The sequence below is a fragment of the Amblyomma maculatum genome, chromosome 9 (genome assembly GCF_055883805.1).
Source record: "Amblyomma maculatum isolate TAMU_Amacu chromosome 9, ASM5588380v1, whole genome shotgun sequence".
In the NCBI taxonomy this organism is placed as follows: domain Eukaryota; kingdom Metazoa; phylum Arthropoda; class Arachnida; order Ixodida; family Ixodidae; genus Amblyomma; species Amblyomma maculatum.
In genome coordinates, this window is record NC_139352.1 from 589,327 (window position 1) to 611,975 (window position 22,649).

Consider the following 22,649-nt stretch of genomic DNA (forward strand, 5'->3'; position numbering starts at 1 on the left):
ACGGAGGTGTCATGTCGTAAACCGGCAGTCAATATCTGTTATGTAAGAAACACACATTTAATTTACTGAGAATTATCATTTTATTGATATATGCTCTTGTGGTGCTTGCCCACATAAAACTGCAATACCTTATCTGTGGGGACTTGCATAATTAAAGGCAAGGACAGTACCACATCAAGGTAAAGCTCACTCATTGAAGAAATCTTTTTTTTTTTGCAGTGTTGTTTATATGAATTTCCTATCTCAAATGAAAAAAAAATCACACAAGACTTATGCGAGTTTCTACAAGGTCAATATTTTTATTATAGATCGGTAGCCATCTCTTACATCATTTTCTTATTTCATACTCAAAATAAAATAGTTTTTCTGTGTTTATTTCTTCATGAAATTGGACCAGGCAAACGATTTTTCAAGTAAATAATTTCAATGTAAAACAGTCTCATTGAGATCAAAGCCAGTAATAAACACACTATTATCAGCATACATGATGAGCTGAGCACTGTTGTCAATATGAATTATGTCATTTATGTACAAATTCAGCAAAAGTGTGCCTAATACTCTTCATTGAGGTACTAAACAAAATATATAAAGGATGATTTGTTACTGTTCATCTGATTCCTTGAATGGGACTTGATTCAATTATTTCCAATACCTTTGCGAGTGCTGGTAATTAAAAAAAAATATCTCTACGAACGTGTGCTCCATGCTCTAGCAGATTTCATAGAGTTCCCCGATAGAATATTGAGCTTTTATATTAGCATTGCATGACATGTTAATTGGATGTGAAGCATGTTTGATGTTCACAAATGCATGCCATTTCCATAATTTCGACTCCCTTAATTGTACGAAATGTTGGCACAGAGCTGAACTGTTGCCATTGAATTGGATCCAAATTGTTGACTGAGGGCCAATATCCAGTTGGAAATGGTCATTTCCGATTTTGATTTGGCCTCAACTGATTTGTTAAACTTGGAACAAAGCCATACTGCCGCGGTGCAATCCATCGCTACGTACGTGGTTCGGCTAGAGCAGCTCTTTAGACACAGTGACAGACACAGAGACCATTTTTATTTAAGAAACAGCCAACAAAAGTGAACTGAAAACATGGCAACTGCTCACCCCATACATGGTTACTATACAAAGGCACACTGCACTTGAACCTTGTCTAGGACGCCTAGCGCGTAGGATGCTTTCGTGAAAAAAAAAAAAAAAAAAAAAAAAAAGAAAAAAAACGGCGTTGTACATGGCATCGAATCCAGGTGCGTACACTTCTGCCTTTTCCCGTGCTCTCGAGTTAAGTGATCCTTGGATGGCGACTATAACCTTCGAAATGTGATGCATTTATAAAAAAAAAAATACACAGCGGCACAAAGCCGCGGTGTATATTGTAGCCTATCGCGAGGCCTAGTTTGTCGTCTCTGCAGCACTGGAGAGAACGACGCTGGCCAAGTGCTAGCTGCAGCAGCTGTGGAATGCACGAGGTAAGTGAGAATTAAGCAGTACAGTACTTTATGAAGCAATATTCAAGACGATTATGCAGTTGTTATATAAAATGTCGATACTTCCATTAACATCGCTGAACAAAGCCGCAGAATACTCTAGCTGTTAAGCCTGTTGTGTGGGCTTAGTTAGCGTTCGTCGCGGCAGTAGAGTGACGCTTGCCACGTGTTCTGCAGCTGCTGTACGAAGACTCGGAAGAATGCGTGAGGGAAGCAGGTAATAAGCACTGTAGCACTTTATTAAATCAAATTTGACACGATTAAGCATGCGTGTATTTACGTATAGCCAGGTAAAGAGGCCTAGCGCGCAAGTTATTTTGGTGGCCGCGACGATTGATACGAAGCCACGTGCAACGTAGAGAGGGAAGAGGAGTACGGGAGGTGCAGGTCTGCGGTCTGCCAGGAAACATTGGGGCGGCCCTGAAAAGGGCCGTTTGGATGCGCAGCGACGTGACGGCGTGGCGAACACAACGCCCTGCACTCGTCCGTGGCCCTTTGCCGTGCACCGTCAACAGCGGTGCACTACGTCGTACACAGTGCCATGGTTATATGCTGCCCTGGATGCTGTCGCGATGCTTCTACTGTAGACATTTACGAGGGTTGCGGCGATGATCTTGGAGAGCTGATCGATGCCGCGATCCCTGACATGGGCTGCTGCGTACAAAGAAAATCCTCGGCCTCTTCGCAGCATACAGGAAACGGTGCTGTAAAAGAGTAGAAAAAGTTGCATTATGAACATAGCGATTTGATGAATGCGCAACATATTACAAAACCTTCGACAAAGAAATCTGCGTTCTTGTACCTCAATCAGGGTTGAGAATGCGCACGGCAGACGTGCGCCTCAGCATAGCAGTCAGGCAGCGCTTAGTTGCCGACGGCGGATGTTTTCGTAGAGGTCTCCATAGCCGTGGCAGATTTTTTTTTTTTTAACACGAGGAGCGTCCATGCCACGAGCTGCTGCTGCACGAGGTCCTGGAAGCACGTGGGGAGAGACAAGTGACACAGCACTTATAAATAAGCAAAATGAGAGACAATTTTGCGCAATTTATACTTACCTTGACGGTGGTTGCGATCTCCCGCAGGTCATCGCCATTATCAACGTCATTCCGCCCAACGTACAGCACGGATCGGCGTGCCGAAAGCGCATTGACGTAAACGCGCAGGCCCGCCATCGTCGAGCACCTCGGTGACCGAACGCGCCGGTGTCATGCAGCAGCGAGATCCACGAACCGAATGCCGGAATCGCGCGCGTTGCCAGAGCGGGGGCTCCTAGCGATTCCCTAGAGCGTCTAGGGACGAAAAAAAACAAGCAAACCCAGTTTTTGACTACGTCACGTCCGGTTAAGCATTGAGCCCGACGCAAAAAACGTCACGCCAGGCCGCGGCGTGTCCACCAATCAGCGTTTCCAGCCGATCTACCCCTAAACGATGCCTAAACGCTTCTGAGCATGTGGCTTTTTCTGGTACTATTATACTGGTACCAAATACTTGTATCAAAGTGGTGTTAAGCACGAAATAAATCTAATAATTACATAGTAATGCAAACTAGTGAATAATAGACTGAAATAATCTTAGAAGAATCCTGTTAACAACTGCCAAGCAATTATCTTGGCTCATGAGTACCTTTATTCGCCGCTAGATGGTGTTGCGCGCGTGGCGGCATCGTCTGCTTTCTCGCTCGCTGTGAAGTTTTTGTAAGTTCTGCCTTTCGCACAGAGTGGCAAATATCCTAATAACGATGTCTACAACGCCCGTAGTGTGCAGTCCGAATCACGCTAGCTCTTTGACGGAGGAGTTGCTGCCGCCGTTGCGAGTACGAACGAGCTGCTTGATACCGGCACCGCGCCGGCGCGTCCGCGCCTGCCTATGTAGCGGGGCAGCGTCCGTAGCCTTATCGGCCGCTCAAGCGCCGTATGCGCGACCTTTCCGTGAATGTCGCAATGTCAATGTGTCAGCCACCGTCTGCTCCCCTTCCGCTGATGTAAAGGAGGGAAAACTCAGCCCGCACTTACGGACGCGAATTATTTGTCTCTACGACTGCCGGATTCAAATAGTCGCACTGCTGTTGGCTGAGAGCTCCCGATCGCAAAGTAGCGATCGAAGCGCGTAGAGCACCTTTGCTTCTGACGGCAGCCCGGCATACCCCTTCGTCCCCACTTTGCTTCGCGATCGGCATGCAGCCTTAGCCAGTGTTGCCGCAAAACCTCCTGAGACATGTAGAAGGCGTTGTCTCGTTTTTCTTTTTTTTTTTTTTTTTACTGCGTCAGTTTACTAAACCCGCAAAGCGCTGCCCCCCAAAAAAAAAACACACACACACACACAAAAAAAAAAGGATACCACGGCCGTACTCAAGCAGCTGCGCGGCGCGCGCCGTCGCTCGACTACGGCCATGAGGCGCCACAGCGAGCGCAGAGCGGTTCAATCTCGAAGCAGACCAACTCGTCGCGGTTCCTGCGCCGGCCGGCAAAACGGTTCCTTTCGGAGCGGTGGCCCCGCCCCGTGCCGCTCCGTGACGTACAGTTCCCGAACGGAACCGTCGCGGGATCTGGCCCCAGAGCAGCCTCGTCCGGGAGCGTTCGAGAGCGAGAGTCTTGGTTTGACCCTGACCTCCTCCCGAAGCGTCCGAACGAGCCGTCGGCGAAGACGCCAGCGACAGCTCCCCGCTGTCCCAAGTCTCGTCGTCGGAGTCGCTGCTGCAGACGCCAGTGACAGCTCCTCGCTGTCCTAAGTCTCGTAGCCCTAGCCACGACATCGACCAGTAGCTTTGTCGGGATCGGGAGCAGCTTGCGCTACAAAACGCAGTCTACTGAGTCGTAAACTTTCCTCAGGACATCTCCGCGGGTACCCGTACTCGCGACACTATAATTATACTGCAGCCATGCACAGTGCAACGGCAGCATACAAAAGCTACGCGTGTGCTGCAAGGTCAGTGTGTGCTGGCCGCTCTATGCTTTCGCGCCGCAAAACTACTGCCAAATGTAACAACAGTCATCACGATTGCAAGTTATTTTGCGACAACATGGCAGGCAAAACAAAATGTATTTACAGCAAACCGTATCGAATGTGTGTGAACTTGCACTGTAGTCGGTACGAATAGTCACGTGACCCCTTGTTTTTATTGTTTCGGTTGCGATTAAACGCTCTTTGAATCCTTGGCTATCCACCATAGTTCGTACAAAGCGAAATATATACGCGGTAATGCACGACCACAATGCAACACAACAAAATAAAGAAAGCATGCGAAAGGAGCGGCAGTGACGTATGGTTACTTCCGGGTGAACGAGCGAAGTTTTCTATTTCGGCAGATCTTGATCCGAGTCCGAGTGACGAGCCAAGTTTCGCGCGACGCGTGCCGCCGTCGCGTTCGCATGAGTTTTCGTGTGCATGCGATTCAGCGTAGAATTAATTGTTTTTGTGACGTAGTGTGGAAACGTTGCTGTTATAAGCGTCTAAGGCACTCGCTGCTCGGAAGGGCGGGAGTCGCGGTATGAATACCGAGTTGACCAAGTTCTTGTTTTCCCCGAAAAAGCATGAAGATGACAAAAAATCTTTCAAGTTGAGTACGGCGGTAGTTGCTGACCGTGCCAACGAAAACAAATCGAACTGCGTGACGTGTGAGCGGTGATGCGCGGAGTAAAAAATCGATGCCCTGTCGGTGACCGCGTCGTGCGGCGTGCTTCCACGAATCCTGATCAAGCCTGGCCATGATCGAAATTTTCGCGTGGTCAGAGAGGGCTCTGGCCGTCATGGAGTGCTGGCCGTGGCTTCTGTACTTCTGCGATGTAGGTCATGGTTACGCCGAACACGCAACTGACGCAGCATCGGCGACCTTTCCTCGCGCCCCGTCCCTGGTGTCTACGTCGTCTTGAGATCACGACCTACTGTACTTGAGATCTACGCCGTGTGCTTCCGTTATTTGCCTTGAAGAGAGTTCGCGAAGGGGCTGTCGTAGTGCGGCCACCTGTGTATTCGCAATGGAAGTTGTCGACGATGTCGATGTCCCGACACTCGTTACTAGACTGTGCGCTCTGATGGCCAGCGGCGCGAAATCTGACGTGCCCATCAAAGAACTGAAGAAGCTTGCCTTTTCCATGCTGCTGAAGCTCGATAACCTGCCGGGAAAGCCTTGCGGTAAGTGCTCATTGGGCCGAAACCTGCGCACCTAGTCGATTTACAGACGGACGGAATACTGAAACTGTTTTTGCGCGCTGTTTTCCGTCATGCTTATAAAGCGGGAAACGCATGTGAGCGAAAAAGTGAGCGAAGCGACAAGGCGGCGCGGACTGCGCCGTCTTGTCACCAACTGCGGACTGTTATTTGATGCTAGAGTTAATTGTTGACGTGATACAGTTAAAGCTCAAATTAACGAAGTCATGAGCCGGCTAGAATTATTTCGGCTAATTGGGAAGGTCGTAAAATCGAGAAAAAAGGGATATTTCGGTCCTTCGAAATCTAAAATTTTGTAACGTAGCGGCGCTCAAGCTACTGCGCCGTCGTATTTGTCGCTAACCCGCACCTGCGCAAGAGAAATGTCTGCGAAGGTGACCTGAATCGCCTTTGCGTGGAACCGAGAGGAAAAAAGAATAACTCACCTCAGTGTTCTGGAGAGCTGTGAATTTATTCTGCAGTGAGGAAACGTTTGACCTCCGCCTCTGTGTGCTTCACCAGCAGCGGGCATACGCATTTCTCACAGCCCGCAAGCATTCTCAGTGTGTCTGCGGTCCCCTCGGGGGCCCAGCAAACCACCTAGAGATCGATGCAACCATCACATGGCTCGGACAAGGCTACAGGGGCTTCGGTGTCTTCCATGTGGTCACATGTTCCTACTGCTCTGGTGACACAATAATGAAATGAATGCTATCTTCATCCTCTGAGGCCTCCATTGGGCCCCTGCCTGCATCAGTACAAATAATGTCTTTGAAGCTTAAGTCTGCAGCCTCCTCGTAAGCGTGTTGAGGGCCCCCAAAGCACAACGCATCTTTGGCAGTGGTACTTCGAATTAGGCATATCTGAAGCAATCGAGATTTACTGAGCACCTTGTTACCTTCTGCATTGCTGCCATCATATCGATCACTATAAAAATATCAGTCATCATCTCCCGCTTCAGCTGCAAGTTGGGCACCAGTTTGTCTATCACCATGTGCTTGTAGGCACAGTTATCACTGTTAATAATCCCCTGGGCCAGAGGCTGGACAATGGAGGTGGCATTGGGGAGAAAAGCAGCATATCCTTACTCTGTCGAAGCATATCCTTACTCTGTTATAGGTGTGCCAGAAGAAGGCACACTTTCCTATTTCGGTTCTATTGAAAGATGTGTTTCTGAAACTTGTGCTTAATACAGACATAAAATGCTTTGTATGAAAATGGCGTTATTACGAAAATATGGTAATAAATGAAAGAAAACGAGCTGTAGTGAACAGTTGCTTGGTGCAACCTAGTTTATGCAAGAGTGATTTAAATTAAGCTTTACAAGTTTCTTGGAAATGGGGATTGAGAGGTATATGAAATCCACCTTTTGCACATCAATTGTTGGGCCAGGGTGCACAAAGTGAGATCATAATTGTCAGCATCAGGCACCTAATTATCTAAAATCAAATACTGAGCTTTTTTAATTACTGAAGTTAAGGTTTGGAATGATGTTGCAATTCTGTTGACCAATAAAGAACTGTGTAGTGACGTCGTCACTGTATTAATGTGGATTATTGTGGGGCGCTTGACTGACCTGCGTGTTAGGCCATTTAGTTGTTGCGTCAAGACCCTCTCAAACAATCGGGAAATTTTATGACACAAAACATTAGATTTCCTTTTCAGTGATAGCTTCAATTCTTTTGCACTACAATTGAACGAAGCTCCTTCAAGTGAGAAGTTTAAAAAAAATGATGCCGGGTAAAAAAAAGATAAAAAAAACCTGCTGTGGCACAGAACTGTGAACCTTTGGTCAGCAGGTTTTTTTTATAAGGTGGTCCAGTAATTCGATTCTCAGCATTTTTTTTTTTTTTTTTTCATTTTAATATTGCTGCGGCATCTGATGTTGTGTGTGTATCGTGGAACTGGCAAGCTCTTTTTTCAGAACCAAGTGCCACCGAGGCATATCGTGGGTGTAAATGTGTATGTGTGTGTAAAGAGGAGACCATCGATAGCTGATGTGATAAAGGTTCACTTCTCTCGTTTCAGTAGCATTTGGTGCAGTCTACGAAAGGAAACCTGAACGAGTAGAAGCAAAGCAGCAGCATTTTCCTACCGTGGCAAACACTTCTAATGTTACACAGAATGCATGGCATAACTTTGAAACCAATAACAAAACAATTACTCATTACTAACCTTATTACAAATCTACCTCACCATGGTGGTTCCCCCTAGTTTCCCCTAAACTCTGGATGAACTTTGAAAGCAGAAGCTGGGGTGTGTTCGGAGCTCACTGGTGCCGTGAGGTTCTCCTCTTATACTTTGTGCAAAATTATTTCTCGTCTAAGTTGATCAGAGCGCAGTTGATTTCGCCCTCTAATCAGCAAAATAATTCTCAGATATCATCACTGTGATTCATGTGGCCAAGTGTGTGTTAGCGTCTGGACGTATGAAGCAGATGCTGCCAAGCTCAGACTGTGCAAGCGGGTGGCATGATCCAATCTACCAATAGTCGTGGAGCCATGCTATACTCCTGCCGTCCTTGAATCTCTTTGGAAAATACAATTTCCCCTTTGCCACTCTCCCACTCTTTCTCATCTTCCATGAAAGTAGAGAGGTCCTTTCACCTCTACTCTTCCTCTTTGCCCCTAAAGCCAAGCAGATTTACTTCTCCGGACTAGCTGAATCTATCAACACCAATCCCAAGGCATTTTGGAGCTACCTAAGAAAGAGAGGCAAGGAGAGAACAGGTATTCCGTGTATTCTTCACGATGGAAACCAGATATCTGAGAATAGTGCTAAAGCTGACTGTTTTAATAATTACTTTAAGTCAGTATTTCTAAAAAGAAACAAAATAGATACTTTACCTAGCACTACTGCTAGGGTGCAAAACGTAATGCCTTCAATAACAATCACAGTTGAGGGTATCAGGAAGTGCCTAAACTCCAGTGCCTAACCAAAGCAACTGGTCCAGATGGAATCTCTCCTAGAGTACTCAAAGCCTGGTACAAAGTAATTTTCTGCAAAACACTCGAATGCAGCCTAATACCCAAAGACTGGAAAAAAGCTTATGTCGTACCAGATTTTAAAAGCGGTTCCAAATTCTCTGTAAACAACTATAGACCAATCTCACTGTGCTCCATATGTTGTAAAGTGTTCAAGCACTTACTATACAGCAATATAATTAGACACTTGGAACAAAGCAGCTTTTTCTTTCCCAACCAGCATGGTACCGTTGTCAGATGGGAGGAGGTTTGGCTCCAGAAGGCGCCGCACCTCAAGGTCTCACATAACCTATCTGCCCGTCATCATTCATACATCATCCCCGGTACCACCCCCTCCTCCCGGATGTACGGGGGGGAGGAGGATTTTGTTTCCGCCACGACCAGCTTTATTGCTTGGCGACCTGCTCATCCCGCTGCCTCCTACGGCAGTGCATGTCCACGAAAATATCACTCGATTCTTCAGTAGGGACGGTGCGCCGCGCCAGGTGGCGCCACAACTTCCCCTCATTTCGGCGCGCGCCGTCGCTGCCGCTACAGTATGGATAACTACAATCTGGCAGTGTCTCGCTTGATAGCCGCTGCTGGGCAAAACCACTTGGCGTTATAGGCATATATTAGCTTTCTGTGGCCATGCAATAAATGCTTCGAGTGTGTGCCGCCAGCTTACAGGCCTGTCCTGGACTCGCTCGTGCCCGAGAACGTGCGTTTGCGTGAGCCAGCGTCTTGAGCTCGTAGCTAGCTGTCCTCATAGACCATTTAGCGTGATATTACTTTTTCCAGAGCTGCAGTTCTTTCAATCTTAAACAAGCTGAGAAAGCAGCTGTATTGGTAGGTGCGGCTGCGGTGCTATTTGCTTAGCCATTTTTGCTTCCTGCACAGCCGCTAAACTGAATTCTGCTTGTGCTATGCAACATCGCAGCTGGGGTAAAGCCGCGCCGCTTTCTGCCTATATAAAACAAAAAGCACACCTTCAATACCTCCTATTTTGTAATCAGGAGGGTTCGCACGACTGTTAGTCGTTAGAAACGAAATTTCAAAAAAGAAAAATAATAATAAGCGATGGCCAGACTTTTTTTTTATGCCAGCGGGAAAGTTCTCGCACTTTAAATACCTTGTGTGATTTTGGTTTAGGGTTTATGACCTTCTGTTTTGCATGCTGCTCTGCAAGGTCGGAGGTGAAATATTCCCCAAAAATGGCCTCATGAATTCCTGGATAAGCAGCCAGTAGCACCATTCTGTGAGGCTCGGTTGTGTCCTTGGTGTATTGGTGCCCCATGAAAATTAAATGCTGTTTGCAGTCATAAAATTTCCAACTCTTATTCTGGCACCACGCAAAAAAATTTCTGAGAGCACTGCAGAATCTGTCAAGGAGAAATGCGAAAGCCTGAGGTTGCTGCTGTAGCACACATGCAGTACATCGCGTGCCGCTTGTCGAACACAACCAGCATTCCGTTGAATGCATCAGAGTTCACCGGCGTTCTATAATTAATTGCTTTACAGGAAAGGAATTGCTTTACAGGGAAGCTCTATAATTTCTTTATAATTGCTTGCGCCCTTCTACCGAGGAGGAGATGGTGAAGGGTGGCATTTCCTGGCCCTATGGGGCTGGGACTGGTAGGTCAACGCCGCTTGCGGCGGGGGCTAGCCTGCCACCGAATTTTTATGTGTTGTAGACCGTCATTACACCCGCCACCACTTAGGTGGTGGACGACGGCAGTTGCGGCGCGCGTCTTTCTCTCCTTCTTCTTTTTCTTTCTTTTCTACTTTCTCTGTTCTGTACACACGAGGCAGCGGAGGTGGCTCAGTTACAGAGCCAGAAGCAGGCCCGTGCATTTTTTTTTCCTTCTTCCCACAGCCACAACAACCCCTTCTACCCTTGCGCTATTTTTGTTGACGTGTTACCAACAAGCCCAAAGTGCCACATTAATAGGAAGTGAAAGGCGCAGTATCTGTCGCACGGGGAATCCCGCTGACACATTTCGTGGACAGTGCAGGCTTATGCATTTCTCCAATGCATATTCTACAGTGTTCTCTTAAAGGGTGGAGACAGGATTTTTGTTTTTCTGATAATGTCATCAGGATGATCGATAAGCGACACATCAGCGCACAGCTCTCGCGCACTGGATTTCATTCCATGAGCTGTAGAAAGGCTTTTGCCTTTTTTTTTTAGGCTATTAGCCAAAAACATGTTGCGAAGGCACACATGCACACACAAGAATAGGCACTATTGCAACAGCAGCATAATAACACGTGATCGACGATGGCGAGGGGTGGGGTGCCTCGATGGGAGCGTGCACATCGAGGCACCGTAGGTGGGGTTAAGTTGTGGCGCCACGAAGGGCAGCGGTGCTCGGGTGAACTAGACAAGCAACAACAAATCGGGGGCTATGGAGGAGGCGGCGGCGGTGAACAGGTCGCCAAGTAATAAAGCCAGTCGTGGTTTCCGCAAAGGCGTGTCTTGCAGCAGTCAGCTGGTTGAACTTTTTTTATGAGCTAGCGGATACTGCTCAAAAAGGTTCCGTACCGATGCAATTTTTCTCGACTATCGCAAAGCATTTTATTCTGTCTCACATGAACTACTAAAGTATAAAATGAGAACTTTTAACCTGGACGATAAAGTTATGAGAGTAATAAAAGACTACTTGAGTGAAATAATGCAATGTGTGGTAATTGGAGGCTAAAATTCTAGCTTTGTTGATGTCACTTCTAGGGTGCCGCAGGGCTCGGTGCTGGGACCACTACTCTTCCTAATCTATATCAATGATATCCTTTGAAACGTATCTTCACAAATAAGAATATTCACAGACGACTGCATTGTTTATATACCGATCCGTAATGTGCAAGATGTAGATGCCCTGCAGCAGGACCTGAACAGCATAGCCTCCTGGTGCCAAACCTGGCAACTTGGCCTGAACACCAGCAAATGTTACCAGGTAACATTTACCAAGTCTACGATTCCTAATAACCTACCTACAAACTAGGTGATACCACTCTCATCGCGACAAATGAAGTGAAATATCTAGGAGTTCTACTAACTGCTGATCTGTCCTTTTCAAATCATATTGATATGACCGTCAAAAAATCTGGAGAAATGCTCAACCTACTTATACGGACCCTTGGAACTGCTCTTCAGATTCTTAAAAGTACTGCCTACAAGTCACTGGTAAGGCCTCAACTAGATAATGCGTCTGCAGTTTGGGATCCGCATCAGCGGTACCTGATTGATAAATTAGAAGCTATACAAAACCGCGCAACCAGATTTATATCAAGGCAGTATTCCAGACATGCCAGCATAACACACATAAAGAAACACATAGAACTGGAACTGCTACAGATAAGGCACCAGAAGCAAAGGCTCGAACTTGTGCACTCAATATACACCGACACAACAGGCATTGATAAGGAAAAGTACCTTAAAACAGCCCACTATATTTCTACCAGGACAGACTACAGTTTTAAAATACGGGAAATGGCGTGTAAAATGAACTACAAAGAGAACTCATTTTTCCCATGTACTATTTCTGAATGGAACAAGTTGCCAGCTGATGTTGTGAGTGTAGATCGAGATGTATTTTTACGGATATTCAATTATTTGTGATTTTACAGTTCCTTCAAACTATTATTGTCGACCAAATGCTCTGTTGTTCCTCTTGTATTTTTTTTTTATTCATTACTCCTTTGTCTACACCCCCCCCCCTTTTTTTTTGTTCTTTCTCTCGTGTGATTACTTTTGTTTATCTGCTCGTCACTTTAATGTTGTACCCACTCCCCTGCTATAATGCATCGGCGCTGCAGGGTGTACTGAAAATAAAAAATAAACAATGCTGCCAATGCCAGAGACTCCCCATAATAATGGGGATTTTAAAGTTAACGTGTAAAGTAATAGTAAAAAGAGCACTGCAGGATCTGCATTAGAGTAATGCAAAAGCATGGGTGCTGCTATTAGTTGCTTTTGATTGCTTCTAGTTGCTTAATTCACTTCTTGTTTACCCATTTTAGTCTTTGGTACTTTCAAATTGCACGCCAATCCCTTCTTGTGCCCTTTTTCAGCTCTACTTCCAATTCTGTGGTGTCACATCCTTGACGTCTCATTAATTCATTTTTTGTTTACTCATTTCAGTCTTTGGTACTTTCAAATTGCGCCAATCCCTTCCTATGCCCTTTTTCGGCTCTGCCTCCGATTGCGTGACATTACATCCTTGACGTCACATTAATTCACTTATTGTTTACCTATTTTAGTCTTCGGTACTTTCAAAATGTGTGCCAATCCCTTCCTATGCCCTTTTTTGGCTCTACTTCCGGTTGCGTGACATCACATCCTTGACGTCACTCTTAATTGACTGCCTTTGTTAACTACTTTAGTCTTTGGTACTTTCAGGTTGTGTGACGCCACATCCTTGGTAATTAACTATTTTAATATTTGATACATTCAAATGTGGTGCCAAGCCATTGGCTAATGAGACCATTTTTGCCTTTACTTTTAAATTTTTTGCCTCTAATTATTACCCATTTAATGTATTGGCCTAATTATTTTTTCCGACACATCATTACGTCACTCTCTATTGATTAACACCACTCATTAACCTCTACCACTTCTCAATTACTCACAACTGCTGTAGATAACTTAAAACTTTTTTATTCTGTAATTAATTACCTAATTAAGTTATTAGCCTAATTATTTTTTTGTCAACAACATTACGTCACCCTCTGTCGACTGAGACCACTCATTAACCTCTATCACTTCTCAATTACTCACAACTGCTGCGGACACAATTTTGCTGACACAGTCTGCGGACGCGCCTGCAGGCGTGATCTGCGGACAGAAATCTGTGAACATTGTGAAGTAATGCTTTCACATTAATAGTATTGCCCTTCGGTGATGCTTGCTTCTCATGTATCCTCTTTGGAACTGAGCAAAAGCTCATTTTGTCAGTGGTTATAAAAAAAAATCATTATCAATGGTTTATCTTTTTATCTGATAAGAAAAAACATTTTGTACTTGGGATTTCAACAGTTCTTTCTCAGAGACCATTCCCCATACTGTCTTCTGCTATTATGGCTCTCCATGACTCCAGAAACATGCAGCAGCTTTTTGTGGTGCATATTTTGTTAATCATAGACAGCAGAATAGATATTTTAAATAACAATTGCAAATAAGTTCATGTTGCAGAGCAAGAAATTTGGGAGCTTTCTGGCCCCTGGCATTAGGAAACTGATTTAAATTAAGCAACAAACTTGGTTGGCTGCTCAGAGTACCCCTACATTCCGCGCAGCTCTTGACAACAACGAGCATAATGAGTACTTTCAAACTTCCACTGACACTTCGCACTAATGTGTTTTTCACTTTATTCAGGGTCTGACGAGGATATGTATTCTAATAAACACCCTCCCCATTCTGGTTGCCAGGTCTCCTCAATCTCTGGACCTGCTCTGACACTTGTGCTAAAGATTCCTTGAAAACCCATATCTGCTATGTTTTGGCTTCAGGGAGTGATGTTTGGAACGCTGCCGTGGAAGATCGCATTGTGGCCAAGGCCTTTGAGATGCAGCTGCAGGCGAGACACCAGGATGCACTGCGACTCAGGGCTTGCCTCGATGAGCTCAGGGGAAATCATCCACGCTGCTCCAGTGAGTGTAATAGCTGTGCATTTGGTGTGTGTTTTGCTTTCTGCCACTCATTTGCTTGAGAATGTTTTTTTTCCACTTTGAAGTTTTCACTAGACACACTACAGACACAATAGCTATTGTGTTAAGGGGCCCGTCAGGATCCCATGCTGGCATTCACCAGGCTGTCCAGGCGTCTGTGTTCCAGATAGCAATGGCAGGTTCTGGAAGTCCGTGCAGAATATTGCACCCCTCTGACACCCTATAGATTATGCCATCAGCAACGCTGCTCAAGCCACAAATTGGTGGCTAAAAGCTTCACTGTAAATCTTTTGCTGAAAGACGCGTCCCTTTTTAGTAGCTGGTCTTCCCATTGGGCAGGGCTAGTAGAGGGAACTGGATTCCGAGAGAAGTCAAGTATTGCAAGGGTTCACAGAGAGCCAGGTGGGAAAGTGAGACTTGTAAATTTCCTGCTGGTGGTAGCATCTGGCATAGTGCAGGGTTACTAATTGGAGCGTGGTAGAAGAGGCATTTGTCCTTCAGTGAATGCTGTCGGGCTGGTGATAGTGATGAGCCTTCGCATGCTGACCTGAATACAGTCGAACCCGGTTATTTCGAATTTTGGTTATATCGAATTGAGCCTGAAAATTCCCCCGTGTAAATGTATAAGAAAGTTGTGTCGTATATTGAACTCCAATGTCACTAGTCGTTCGATATATCGAACTCCGGACCCCGCACTGGAAAATGCACCTTCCCCAATGGTGATTGCGTCAACCTTGGTCGTTTGTCGCGTGGCATCGCATGACGCTTTCAAGCCGCGTGCGGAAGGAATGAGAGAAAATCGGTTCGGTGATGGCTGGCCTAGAGCAGCACCGCTAGCGCTGCACCTTGGTAAGTATGCTTTCTCCAAAGACGTGTGCCTCTGCCGTATTCATTTGGCGTGCGGCACCAAAGATAACGTTTGCAAGCCATGTGCATAACTCTCCCCCCTTCCTCCCTCTTTTCCTGCCTTCGCAAGCAGCAGCACGCGCTGCTCCTGTGCCGAAAAGCCAGCTCGGCATGTAGCAGACAGAACATAGGATGCTTTCTCTAGTGCATAGAGAAAGGGAGCGTATGTTGTGCCCGCCCAAATCGCAGCATGATAATGAGAACATACTCAAAACCAGGCTTGTGCGACTGGACTGGACAAGCCAAGCAAGCCACCACGAGTACTCATATCAAGGACACTGGCACTCTGCCAAGTTCGTCTCTTCCCCTCTCATCCCCCCACCCTCTACACAAACACCACAGGAGCTAAAACGCGCGTATGTTATCGCCACACAGCATCTTGGCGCACTGCCAGGGTATGTGCTGTTGATTGTGATGACGGCGCGAAACAGAGGGACGCTCAAGTAATGTTTAGCTTTTTTGTTTTTTTCTCCAATTCTCGGGCAAAAAAGGGGAATGGGTTCGTTATGCGAGTGGATCTATTACACGAGTAAATATGGTATTTGTCACGATCGTGAGAGGTCTAGAGCCAATTTCTGTATATCAAATTATCAATATATCGAACCACTTGATGATTCGCTTCGAGTTATATATATCCGGGTTCAACTGTACTAAGTATATTTGGGCACTGGTATTTTCATCTATTCCTTTGACTGTGAGTGTAGCGGCATGGCATTGAATGCGTCCCTCATAGCTTTCATCGGCTCTTGTTCCTTGCTCCCAAAACATAGAAAGCAGCCCAGTTTTTCATATGTTAGTATAGTGTACTAGCGGAGTGTGACACAAGGCGGCTGGGTCACTCATGTTTCCTTTTTCTCAGTGGATGTTCAAGCTTGCCTCGAGTTCCTCCTTCACATGGCTGATTCTGGCCCCGGCAGGCGTGAAGCGAAACGTCGCCTCTTTGAGCTGCCTCCCATCCACTCTGGAAGCACACAGGTGAGTATATCTTCGTGATTCTGGTGTCTGTATGTGCATCTTCATGAAGACATGGGACACCTATGTGGAGGTTTCTTGTGATAATCATTGAAATTAACTACAGTGAAAGCTCGTGAATCCGAACCTCGATCATTCGAATTTTTGGATAATTCAGACTACACTGCTTGGTCCAGCCAAGTTCTGTAGACGTCTGTGTACAAAAAAGCTCATTAATTCGAAAGCAAGTTGGTTCCATTACAGATAATTTGAACTACGCAGCACAGCGGCACAGCACGTAGCCAAAGAAACATCTCCGCAATAAGGGGGCATAATTAAGTGACTGCGCGCGTCCGAAACGGGGACAAACATACAACCAGGTAAAACTATAGAAGAGTGGGTAAAGCCTAACCCATGACCGGCGCGGCGGCGAAGGGTAGGGGGATGACGGCCGTGGCAGTAGCTGCTAGCTGTCTGTATCACTTGACCTCCGAAACTTGCAAATCAATGCTCATTATTTGACCCTCGTTAATTCGGAAATACAGATAAGTATGTCTGTCACGTCCGGTTACAATTGCATGGTACTGTAAGCTATAGTCAAACTAGCACTCCTGAAGCGTGACATGCTTGCAGTGGCAAGTACAGTACAACCTCGTTAATTCGAAGTCATCGGGACCGCGAGAAATCTTCTATATAAGCGGGTTTTCGAATTAACCGAACACACCAAGAAATAAGACTTAGGCAAAAAAATTCGTTGCAGAAACGTGTTACCTTTATTCGGCATATTTTGAATTACTACTGAAAGTAATCAGAGATGCTGGTTTGCCGCGTCCGGTAGTTTGCGGCTCCTAAGGTCATGCTCTCGAGTTGGTCAAATAGACGAAACATTTCTGAACTTCCACCGCGGCACTCAACAAAACTGCGGATAACGTTCAGCGATCCGATAACTTCACCAAGAGCAGGTGCTCGGGGACGCTCGTCGGTGTCGTCGTCGCTATCGTCGCTGTCATCGCGCATGTTCGTACCAGCAGTGATCTCACTCTCCAAGTCAGAGTAGCCAGTCTGCTCTTCGCTCTCAATGTTGATATACTCGGCGAAGCCGACTGCGTTGGACTCATCCTCTGCGCAGAGCGCATTGATGCGGTCGCAATACTCTGCTCCTTCTTCGTCAAGAGTAGTAGTACATGGGTGGTCTGCATCGGCATCAACAGTGCTTTCACTGGAAAAACCAGCGTGTTCAAAACACCGCCTGATCAATGTGGGCTCCACTTGTTTCCAAGCGTACACCATGAGACATATGGCTCCGAGGAGGTCGATGGAGTACTCCTTGCCATTGTCGTAGCAAAGGAGCATGCGCTTGAGCAGGTGGTACCGATAAATCTTCCTAGTGTGGTGAATGACGCCTTGGTCCATCGGCTGTGAGATGGAAGTGGTGTTCGGAGGTAAAAATACCATCCTGATGGCCTGGAGATGTGGGATGTCGCCATGTGCCGGGCAGTTGTCGACGACAAATAGGACATTCCTGCCCGTGGCCGCGAACTTGCGGTCAAGTTGCGGCACGTACTCTTCAAATATTGCACCTGTCATCCAGGCTTTCTTATTGTGCCTCTAGACGAGTTCATCCTTTGGCGGCAGCCGCGCATTTTTGAAGCAGCGAGGCTTCCCCGTCTTCCCGACGACCAGTAGCGGCAGCTTGTGTTTACTGCACTGCTACGGTCACAAAGCTAGCACTTCTGCACAGTCCCGCCCAAAAAAACGGCACAGTAGCCGACCCCTAACCACAGCGCACAACACAAAGAAATGGCGCAGGCGAGACCGGCGCGGCGGTGGTGGTGGCGTACTTGCAGCGTCGGAGGCACGGGGGAAGAGTGGGCGAAGCACACCAAGGGATGGAGTGGGGACGAGGTCACGTGATAAACCGGTATGCCCGCCGTGTTGCAGTGAAGCACGTCTTCTCCTCTGCAGGCGCGTGTTTCGGCGGTGTGCGAGGCACACTGTGGACCGATTTTTGTGCAGAGAGTGCTCCGGCTGGGGCGCTTCGCCTATAAATCATCACCATTACTATGTGGCTTTGCCTCGCGGCTCCGTTTCGCCGGGTTTGCGGCGAAACATGGATCAGGCATTGCCGCATAGCAGTCCAAATTTTCGAATTAACCGGGCTGGCGCAGGCCGCCTGTTCGAATTATCCGGCCAAATTTACATTGGAAAATACGGGACCGCAGAAAACCTTCGAATTATCCGGGATTTCGAATTAACTGAGTTCGAATTATCGAGGTTGTACTGTATAACGAAATACAAACGGCCTCATCGAACACTACCTTAATAGGTCGACTGCGTTTCAATTTCGCTTTTACAAGCTTCGCGACGTCTGTGCCAGCCCGCAGTAACAGCGCACCAGCCAGCTAACCGATCGTAGTTGCTCGGCATTTCAGATAGCAGGTTTTCTATGCGCCTCTATCGTGGTTCTTCTGCTGCTCCAAAATGTGCGCTCGTCAAGTGCCATTCACAGCGCGTCGTGCAGTGAAGACACACGTACATATACACACAACCGCGAGAGCTACCGTCAAAAGATACACGCTCTGTGATGATATCGCTGTGCAGCACCTTGCCGCGGTGACAAGAATTGAGCTATAGGCAGCGATGACATGAAACAGAGAGACGCACTAATGACTAACGCTTAGTTTTTTTAGTGCGTAGCACTACTAGCCGCAATCACGGATTTCGCCGATGTCTGTCCAAAGTCGCTCACTCTCTCTCTTTTTGTGAACTTGAAGTGAAGAAAGAGAAGATGGCGGCACACACACGTCGCCTGGCTCAGCATTGAGGAGGCAGAGCGGCCGCACTGCTGCAGCAGAAGCCACTCTCTTTCTCTCTGTCCATCCTTCCCTCCGTGAACCTGAAGAGGAGGAAGGGAAAGTTTCGACGCCCACATCACACGACTTAACATTGAGGGCGCGGAGCGGCTGCATAGATGCTCCCAGTGAGAGAGTAACACACTGAGAGAGGGGCTTGTCTATTGCAGGCATGGCGGCTGTCACTGAGCAGCATTGCACAAGCGTGTGTTACTCTGGACTGAGCAGTCGTGTGTCGCTTGCGCGCCTCAACTTCGGTATCTCTTCCCTCGCATCAGTCACACCTCAGCCTTCACGGACAGCAGGCGTTCACGCTCGGTGCTCCCTCGATCTCGGCTTCGAGCTGCTCGCCGCGTCGTGAAGCAGCTTGTGCTCACCTTCACGACTTAACTGGCGCTTGCCTTTAAGGTGCATTTCCCTTTCTCTCCTCTCTTTTTCTCCCCCTATGATCCCACCCCAGACCTCCGCAGAGCAGTGCATTGTAAAGGGGTACATTGTGGCTGTTTTCGCTCATTTCTGATGATGGTGTAAGGAAAGCTGAGGACGTGTGCCTTGCGTTTACTTCGCGTCGCAATGGATAAAGCCGGACCGTTTGGCACTGCGGTGCAGCTTCGCCGTGCTCGGCGGGCTGAAGTACAACTGTTACGAAGGCAGCGGGATCATGAGTCTACTGATTCTGATATTGCAGCTAAACGGTGCAAGAATCTAGAAGCACGAAGAATGAGGGAACATGCCGAGTATGCGAAGAGGAACAAACGTGCGGTAGAAACTCCAGGACAACGGGCTGCGCGACTGCAAGCGATGGAAAGTTATAGCGGAAATGAGCAGTCCTACCCACCTATTTCGCATTTGGTAACATATGCAAATCGGCCATATTTTTTTTTCTTTAATTCTTAGCGGCAAAAGTGGGGTTGAGTTTATGCGCTTGGGTTCATTACGCAAGTGAATGCAGTAAATTTGCCGTAGTGCAAATGGTTCTTGTCAAGTTTTTCGAGGCCTTTCAATAATTCGAACTTTTCTTCTGTCCCGTGAAGTTCGAATTAATGAGCTTTTACTGTATTATTCTTGTCAGTTCTGAGTTGCACATACTTGATTGAACAGTCGGCTGGATGACCAAGCTCTTAACACAGGCTCTCCTTGCTCATGAGAAATGGCAGAAGCAACCGGGCGTAAAGTTGCAAAGGGTCTCTAGGGACAGGGCTACGTGGGGCTGCTGAATGGGGCCCCATGTGGCCACATTCAGCAGCATTCGGGAGGTACCAGGTTTGATCCCTGGTGCCACAAGGTACCATGACTTTTTCATTGTGTACAAGATTTTCCCCGGCTTGGTGCTCAGCTCTTTGGAGTGAATGCTTGGGAAAGGGGTTACAGGTACCGAATAGTTGCGCCAGTGGAACAGTGATTCGTTCCACTATCAGAAAACAATAAGCCCGAACCGCATGGCAAATGCCCATTATGTGGCCCTTTCTTTCTGGAACTGCTGCTGTTGCTATTACCGAGGCTCAAAGGGAGAGCCAAGGCGAACGTGAGCCACCTTTGTGGGCTGCGAGGTGTTCGAAACTGGGTTTGGCCCGCGAGGGGCACAGCGGAGTTTACGGAGCTCCTCCCAAGCGCACACCCCTAGGAGAGCCGGACGCCAGGCAGGGGGACGCTTGTACCCATTTTTACCGGTGGGTGTTTGGTAGTCAGTTTCGAACTAACCACCTCCTGCAGCCGAGATGGGCGCTCTAACCACTAGGCCATTAGGGTAACGAACATGGGGCTACTGAATTTTCAAATGGTACCATTCTGATAAATAAGTGAGAAAGTGAACTGCAAAGTGTGATTTAGGATCTAAAGAGGCAAAGCACCATGGTAAGCTTGAAAATTAATGGACAGGAGACTTGCCTAGCATTCTTAAACAGCCTGTGAATGCAACATTGGTTTGTAACAACTGGCAAGTAGGGATGAACAAGGGGAGGGCATCACTACAAACATTGTTTGAGTGATGCCAGTTTTATGCAATGTGCTGATTTCTGACACTGAGAGAAAAACTTTTTCTGATAGTGTGGCTTATACTAGGTGATTTTGCTTGTGAACAACAACGTGAAGCTTTCACTGCCACATTTTAAACTTTGTTTCATTTACCTTTATCGGGGGCAATACAACATACCTATTTTAAACAATGAGAGCAGCAGACCCCCTGTTGTCCACTCCACCTCACTGCAAATATTCTGGCGCCACCGCTGCGGTTGAGATACTGGAAATTGTAAGGGGCCCTGATTGGACCTTATTTTCTGACTGAAATTAAATTCTGTACCTAACCAGACAATTTTCTTGTTCTCTTGTTCAAGTTGTTTGGAGTCTGATCGGGACAGTTGCTTTCTTGTTTTTCTCTCTTTTCTTTTTTTTGCTTTCTCCAGGGCCTGATTCCAGTATGTCTAGTTCCTGGTGTCCCTGCTTTTCCAGAATACTCAAGGTGAGCTGAGAAAGTCTACACTAGCAGCCGTGCCTCATGCTTTTGAAGGAGCTATCTTTGCGCCCTGCTTAGTGAACGGTAAACATGGGCTTCAAACCGCCTCATTTCATGTTTGCGCGAGGTTAAAAGAGCCAGACAGGCTAGGTTTGGGTGCCAGTTTGTTAAAAAGATACATGTTTTATACATGTGTTGTGTTGGTTTTAATGGCACATAAGCAACTGAGGCTATCGTACACCAAACACGAGATGAAATATCTATTTTTTTGTATTTATGTGTTGAAATTGTTCCGATCTACAGTTTGTTTAGGATATTTGCTTCTCTTAAAAAATTTAAAGTACAAGACAAGAGCATTGCTGCCTAACACCAGTGCCTGATGGGTTTATACGTATGAATACATAGTCAAGTGAAATACATCACTGTTTCAAGATAGCAGCTAGGTCAATTTTACTTAGAAAAAAGCCTTTTTAAGCCAGGAAGTCATACAAGACTGAGACTTGCAGGGACACCCTATGCATATTGAGGGTGATTGGGCTCTTTCGTGTGCATTCTTCTCCAGCCATGATTGGTTAATCACTTTGCAACACTGGTTTGACGTGTTAGTTCTGCTGCGGTAGGATAAGCGTATTGTGTGCCGATGAACATGGTGGTCTAAAGAGCTGCTGCCTTTGAATGCTGCCTACACAGCCAGTATGACGATTGTGCATAGCAACTTGTAATTTGGAAGGTACGTGTGGTGCACACTGTTGTAGAGCCGTGTATCCATAATATAGTATCAGCACATGGTGTCGCCAACTGCTTGCGAGGTCATACAGTTTTATTTTTGCTCAATTCGCCAAGTTTTTCTCTAATTTACCGAGAGTCAAGAAGATCCCATGTGCCTTTTTTTTAGACACTGATTTTCCATATGGTGGGTAGGGGAGTGTGGGAGCAAAAGAAATCAGAGACCTTATATATCTTTATTTGTGGGCAGCAGAATTGAAATCACTCCTTGATGCTGCAGCATTAGATACCTCATCACAGAAGGAATGCAGCATAGGTAGTCTTAAAATTTGCAAAGGGGCCACCACGGAATCATGTCACTGAAGATGGAATATCGGCAGCCGAGCAGCATATTCAGCGAGTAGCAAACGACTGAGAAGGAAAAGCAGGCTGAGCGGACTTCACACTCAGCCGCTGTCACATTTCTAACACGTAATGGGATAAAAAT

At 46.7% G+C, this 22,649-nt stretch overlaps 1 protein-coding gene and 1 long non-coding RNA gene across 5 annotated transcripts in view; one reads left to right on the forward strand and one right to left on the reverse strand.

The window, feature by feature from the left end:
* Positions 1 to 1,197: 1,197 nt before the first annotated feature.
* Positions 1,198 to 2,907, reverse strand: LOC146178075 (uncharacterized). Of its 3 annotated transcripts, XR_014700554.1 has the most exons (3): positions 2,555 to 2,907; positions 2,302 to 2,471; positions 1,198 to 2,203 (listed from the first exon to the last, which is right to left on the reverse strand). It is a non-coding gene; the product is annotated as an uncharacterized LOC146178075 (long non-coding RNA). The 3 variants fall into 3 exon arrangements; XR_014700555.1 differs by having other exon boundaries at positions 1,198 to 2,471; XR_014700553.1 differs by lacking the exon at positions 2,302 to 2,471 and having other exon boundaries at positions 2,555 to 2,894.
* Positions 2,908 to 4,785: 1,878 nt separating this feature from the next.
* Grip163 (gamma-tubulin complex component 6) overlaps positions 4,786 to 22,649 on the forward strand; it is a 63,950-nt gene continuing 46,086 nt past the window's right edge. For both annotated transcript variants that reach the window (XM_084577921.1, XM_084577920.1), the window contains exons 1-4: positions 4,786 to 5,630; positions 14,117 to 14,257; positions 16,041 to 16,156; positions 21,387 to 21,442. In XM_084577921.1, the coding sequence (XP_084434047.1) occupies positions 5,474 to 5,630; positions 14,117 to 14,257; positions 16,041 to 16,156; positions 21,387 to 21,442 (470 nt within the window). In that variant the 5' untranslated portion in view covers positions 4,786 to 5,473. The remainder of the gene's footprint in view (positions 5,631 to 14,116; positions 14,258 to 16,040; positions 16,157 to 21,386; positions 21,443 to 22,649) is intronic.